The 6,521-nt window shown below is 28.9% G+C and overlaps 1 protein-coding gene across 1 annotated transcript; it reads left to right on the top strand.

Moving 5' to 3' along the window:
- Nucleotides 1–3,651: 3,651 nt before the first annotated feature.
- Nucleotides 3,652–5,918, top strand: LOC111368053 (bidirectional sugar transporter SWEET15-like). Its single transcript, XM_022989231.1, has 7 exons — nucleotides 3,652–3,819; nucleotides 4,453–4,671; nucleotides 4,761–4,797; nucleotides 4,876–5,086; nucleotides 5,168–5,329; nucleotides 5,409–5,528; nucleotides 5,606–5,918. Exons 2-7 carry the CDS (start codon nucleotides 4,638–4,640, stop codon nucleotides 5,735–5,737), a joined length of 696 nt encoding a protein of 231 aa, XP_022844999.1. The 5' UTR covers nucleotides 3,652–3,819; nucleotides 4,453–4,637; the 3' UTR covers nucleotides 5,738–5,918.
- The last annotated feature ends 603 nt before the right edge of the window (nucleotides 5,919–6,521 follow it).

Raw genomic sequence — 6,521 nt, forward strand, 5'->3', positions numbered from 1 at the left:
TCCATTTTTTTGTAGAAGTTTAAATTTCCACACACACACACACACACACACACACACACACACACACACACACACACACACACACACACACACACACACACACACACACACATATATATATATATATATACGACACCAAATTAACTCAAGATTCTCCAAGGTCAAATTGACTCTTCTAGACCTCTTAGGGAACATATAGGATAATTATACAATCATATTACATCTTTCTTAACATAATGTCATGTTTTAAAAACAATAAACTTTTACACCAATTATTTTCTGCCAAATACACCTGTCAACTAGGATGTCAATATTTTCTGACAAAGGAGCTTAATTCTTAATTATGTTTTATCAAGTTAATTTCACCAATAGTCAATTAATAATTGAATTTTGAAATTTTAAGAATTTAATGCAATGTAGTCACAAAAGTTTATAAAGACTAAACTAATGATCACTAGGTTAGAAACTATTGGAAAATCATGCTCATCTTCGTTATTAACCTAGGGTTAGGGTCATGTTTGAAGCTTGGAAAATAGGGGTTTAGAGCTAGATAATGAGTTAGGGTTGAAGAAGAGAAATCGAGTAATTAAAGTTGTTTTGAAGGAACAAATATGCTTTTAATTAGTGGAACCACAATCTCATCTTACATAGTAAAAACAACTAAACGTATATATTGCCAATACTAAAACCATGTAGGATTTGCCTTTGGTATTTATTTATTTATTTTTTTTATTGAGTGACTATTAAAGTACCCGTTATAAATTTTGGTGATGACAACTATAACAAAAATACTTAAAATAATCCTTTTAAAATTTACTATTAGTAAGAACGTGCGTTGCACGTTTTATATATCGAACGAATGATATGTGTAATATTTTTGAGATATTAACATTTTTTTAAAGTAGTTAAGGTAATTGATATTGATAAAGGAAAAATTAAAATTGTAAAGAATAAAATTTTTTAAATACTTTACTTTTCCTTCTCATTTGTAAAGCAAGGAATAACCTGCCTGAGGGAAGTATGAAATTATGTACATAATGTGAGAATGTTGAATAAGAATTGATTGCTCTTATATTTTTTTTTTCTTAAGCACAGCAAAGATACCTCTTAAAGTTCTCTTACCACATCAACAATGAGAAGTTTTTATTATTCCCACTGGGAGTAGGAGATCAGGCTTATACATCGATGCTTATTTTCTGTTGCGTGTTCATGAATACGTTTTAGACATTGCATTAGAATTAGGTACGGTAAAAGTAGAACAAATCAAGAAACTAATGTAACAAATAAAAATTGTTTTTTTCCTCTTCAAACCTACATCTTAAAATCCAGGCCTCGATTTGGCATATAGATATCGTGCCCAAAGATGGCTCTACAAATTCATAAATATGAATAAAAAAGAAATACACATTTGCATGAATATGCTGAGACAATAATACTATTGAACTACCACCTGCTTATGATGTCCCAAACGGATGTACACATAAAATTAAAATAATTCATGGTAATAGATAAATTTAAAATAGACATGTCATACAATTAAATCCATGATATTAGAAATTAAATTGAAATGTGAACCACGCTTAACTAATGGCCAAAAAAAAAAAAGGTAAAAAGGAAAAAAAAAAACCTTTGCAACACTCGTCAACTTATAAGTAGCTTATATTTATCATTTAGATGGACAATACTAAAAGAATTAAAAAATAAAAATGGAGAGAAAAAAGAACTACATTATCTTTTTAGTATAATCAAAAATTTCGTCAAAGATCAAAACAACCATTTTTTTTTTCTAGAATTTGTCTCATGCAAATTGACTTCTCTAAAATTCCAATGTCCAACATGAATATATTTATGTATATAAGTATCATTTGGGCTATTTTCGAGTTTTGAGAAATTATAACCCACAATAAATTGCTTTCATTGACAACATTTGTTAATTTTAGCTCACATCAAATTGTTTTCATTGACAACAGTTCTAAAATGAGAAATATTGATTTTTATAGCTATCATAATCTTAATTATATTTATTACAAAACGTGTGTACTAACACAAAGGAGCTCTGCATCACTCTCTCATTTATATACATTAGTTATTAATTATAAAAGTAGCCATCTCTCAATCTCTTTCATATGTTCTCAATGGGGAGGAAATTAAAAAAAAAAAAAAAAAAAAATAGTCTCAACAAATTCTCTACATCTTCCATCATTGTATGTTCTCTTAGTATATTGAAATTTTTAATCTGTCAATATTATGTGCGAATGATTTAGAATTTTAGTACATATTATAATGTTGTAATAATTTATTTAATTTCATATAATGATAAGAATGTAGAAAAAGGACTTAAGTTTGAAAATGAACAAAGGTTATAAATGTTTATTGCAATTATAATTTTGTGTAGTTAATAAAAATTTTAGTGGAAATATAATTACCCATTTTATTTGGTATTCCACTTTTTTTTCTAAATTTTGGTATCATGGTGATTCATATATAACTACCAATTAAAATAATTTTTAAATAACGGTAAATATAATATAAAATGAAATTTTATAAAATTATACAACCCTCGTTTGAGCCCCATTCTTGTCCAAAAAATATATTTTTGAATAGTGTATTGATGAGAAATGTGCGGTTAAAAAATAAAATTAAAAGTTATCGATTTGCGTGTAATATTATTTTTTTGAATAATGCGTTGTTGAAGTAGGGTCAAATCATTGTTCGAAAATGTATTTTGATAGAAAAATGGAGCTCAAACAAGGGCATAGTAACATATTCTATATATGCATTAATTTGATTACATTAAATATATTACTTAGGTGTTTGGATATGTTTGAAACAACAAAATGAAATAGTCATTTAAATAGGAGAAAATAGATGTTATTTTTGTAAATTGACTAATTTAATCGAGAAAAGAAATTTAATTTGTATTTTTGTAATAAAAGACGTTGATAAAAAATTATATATTATTGAAAAGATTAATTTAGGGAATTATTAACAAATAGAAAAGAAAAAAGAGATTCTCGCTCTGAGTTTCATTTTGAATTTGTGTAGTGATAAAATCATTTTCGATTGGCTTCGCCAATTCTTCCATAATAGGTATAAGGCTGATTATTAAAGAATCTTTTATAGTTAGGTGTTTTTTTTTTTTTTTTCATGTTGAATAAATTGAATTAGTGTTATTAATTAATTACTAACAAAACCAAAATTAAATAAGGATATATTGGACATATGAGTAAATATGTAAGAAATTAATGCTATTAATTAATTATTAACAAAATTAAAATTAAATAAGGGTATATAGCTAAATACATAAGGGTAAATTAAAATTTCTCCTCAATCCTCCCTTTTAATATATAGTAGATTACAAACTTCAGTGATCATCTATAAAATTAACCCTTTTTTTTTTTTTTTTTTTTTTTCACATGAAAGTGGGAAATAAGTTGAATTAATCTGTCAACGTCAAAAAGCAATGGTGAAGGTACTCAAATGGCAATCTTTCAGGTAGCTACGTAAATGCACCTGTCTGGACCATGAAATCATTGCCTTTAATATAAAAGAGGGAATGCTCGTGACACTGTCCTCCACTTCACACTATAACCGGTTCTACTACTCTCTCATTATCAGGTTATTTCATTATTCATATAATGGAAACGACGCCATATTCATAAGCAAGTAAATTATCTGCTTCTAGAAACCATTGAGCCTCTTCCACTTTCATTTGTTTCTGCATTCCATTGTATCTCCGGTTTTCTCTATCATTTATACTCTGTTAATCTTTCCAGATATATGGATTTCTTGGGCTGTTCTGAATTATTACGAATTAAGGTATCTTGGTTATTTTATGTTCATCTTAAAAATAAAAATACATAAACAAATTAATAAATAAAAATCTGAGTATGCTGCTATTTTACTGTGATTTAAGTACATCAATTACCTGCTACGATTAGTTGGGAATTTGTAATAATGCAGAACCATCTTGGACGGTCTTTTATGAAATTTCATAAAAAAAATTTCACGTGCTTAAAAATGAAGCTGAAATTATCTGAAATCAGTAATGTTTTGATAGTATTAATTGGATTTGGCAAGCACATTGTACTGATCTTTGTGAAATTTTTTGGTTCTGATATTATTGTGCCTGCTGTATATATATATTTATATACAGGGTCTTTTTTTTGGTTCTGATAGTTTTTGGATCTTTGTGAATCAATCGTGGTTTCGCATCTTGAAGAACTACAGATATTGTTATACAGGGTCTGATATTTTACTTGTTGAATTTTGTTTGATACAGTGTCATTTCAGTGTGTATCAATTAGTGTGGTCTGTGGTCTTACTTCACACTTCTAATGCTGTTTTTTAGATTGAATTATACTTAGTATTGCTAACATCTCATCGATAATTCAAGAGTTTATTTCTTAAACGTATTCTTATTTTGATTTCAATACCTTTTTAACATCACAGATCTCTTTTATCCTTCGTGTGAGGTTTAGTATCACAAGTAAAAAGTAATTCTACTGCTCAAACTTGTGGTGTCTGAAATTGGTGTTTTCACCCCAATCTCATCATTCATACATATTGAACACGAAGAACTGTAATCATCTGGCGGGTTGGATTCTAAACTTGGTTACTGCTATCCGTTGATCAAGATGAATCAATTAGCCTATACATTTGGAATTATAGGTATATATTTAATTTAGTGTTGTGTTTCTATATGATAATATTTATTGTGCGTGATTTCCTGATACACATATATTTTAACAACTTTACAGGAAACGTTATTTCACTGATGGTGTACTTTGCGCCTATGTGAGTCCACATTTTGTTTTCGTCGTGTTCTTTTAAAAATAAATTAATATTCGAAAATAATTATTTTAATTTTTGCAGGCCAACATTCTGCCAAATTTATCAGAGAAAATCTACAGAAGGATTTCAATCCATTCCATATGTTACTAGTTTATTTAGTTCATTATTTTGGATCTATTATGCAGTTATCAAGACAAACAGCACTATGCTTATTACGATAAACTCCACTGGCTGTCTCATACAAATTACGTATATTTGTTTGTACATTTTTTATGCAACGAGAGATACTATGGTAGGGTACTAATTAAAAGTTAATATCAACTCATAATTTTATTTTTAGTGAAATGCTTAATATATATTTTAATTGTAACAGATGCAGATGTTGACTATGGTTGTTTTGCCAAATACCATTGTCTTCATTCTGATTATCGTACTGACTCAACTTCTAATGAAAGGCGGCGAGCGCACCGATGCTGTTGGATGGATTTGCATGTTCTTTTCACTATTAGTATATGTTTCACCTTTGTGCATTGTGGTAATTTAAATATATTATCTTTATGCTGTGATAGTTTATTTATTTATGATATTATATTAACATCGATTTTTGACATTAGAGAAAAGTCATTCGAACCAAAAGTGTCAAATACATGCCATTTCTTCCATCGCTTTCCCTCACTATAAGTGCTGCGGTGTGGTTTCTTTACGGCATATTGCAAAATGACTGCTCTATAGTGGTAAGTATATATATATATACATAAATACACAGAGTATATATTTTGATTTTGAATATATATGTTCTTTTCGATAATAGATTCCGAGTATGTTTGGCTCCATCTTTGGTATACTTCAATTGATGCTGTACTTTATGTACAAGAATGCAAAGGAAAATGGCGACGAGGGAAGGGAGGAAATCATTGCAATTGAAGATGATAGAGATGGTTAGAATGGATTATCAGTTCTTAATGTAAAATTCAGTTTCTTATAGATAAATGATATTTACATTATGAATGTGAAGTTCCACAAATACTTCATTTATATTAATGCACATCTTATTTTAACTATGACATTTTCCAAGCATTCACTTTAATTATTTCATTTAATATGTCTAATGGTTATAACAATTGCATGTTTTGTTTTTGTTTTTGTTCCTAAATTTTAAGGATTTTTTTTTTCTTTCTTTCTTAAATCCAATAAAGGATGAGCAATCAAGAGTAGGCCTCATGTCAATAAAAGCTTCTGACCTTTCAGGGGAGAAAAAGAAATTGAGTAATCAAAATCCTCTAGACTAGTAAAGTCTTCGAGAATAGAGCGGGAGATAAATCTCACCCTTGTCATGAATATATATACACGATGTTTCGGCGGGGGAGGCTGAAGAAACATGTGAAAGCTACTACTTTCATAACAGACATTGACCAAAAAGCTAAAGAGGAAGCTATTATGGCTCACAATGAGAGACTTACTACTGCCCAAGATTTAATGAATTTTCCAGCTCGATCCAACTGCAAATAATTAAGAACCTTCATGTTTGTGGCGATTGCCATAATGCACTGAAGATCATCTCAAGAATTGTTGTAGGCTAATCATTGCTCAAGATGCCAAGAGATTTCAGCACTTTGAAGATGGAAAATGAATTCTCTCTCACTCTGACTCTCTCTTTTTTTGGTTACTTCTCATGTTTTCTTTGCCATGGTAAGATTAACAGAGTATAAACATAAAGTGTCTGTTTC

This window comes from Olea europaea, chromosome 18, assembly GCF_002742605.1.
Source record: "Olea europaea var. sylvestris chromosome 18, O_europaea_v1, whole genome shotgun sequence".
NCBI classification, from domain to species: domain Eukaryota; kingdom Viridiplantae; phylum Streptophyta; class Magnoliopsida; order Lamiales; family Oleaceae; genus Olea; species Olea europaea.

Bases quoted from the DNA above. Each gene is read 5' to 3' on its own strand.
- LOC111368053 (XM_022989231.1), top strand. From the start codon at position 4,638: ATGAATCAATTAGCCTATACATTTGGAATTATAG. The intron at 5,087-5,167 runs GTAGGGTACTAA...TAATTGTAACAG, and splicing joins ATGCAACGAGAGATACTATG to ATGCAGATGTTGACTATGGT. The intron at 5,330-5,408 runs GTAATTTAAATA...TTTTGACATTAG, and splicing joins TTTCACCTTTGTGCATTGTG to AGAAAAGTCATTCGAACCAA.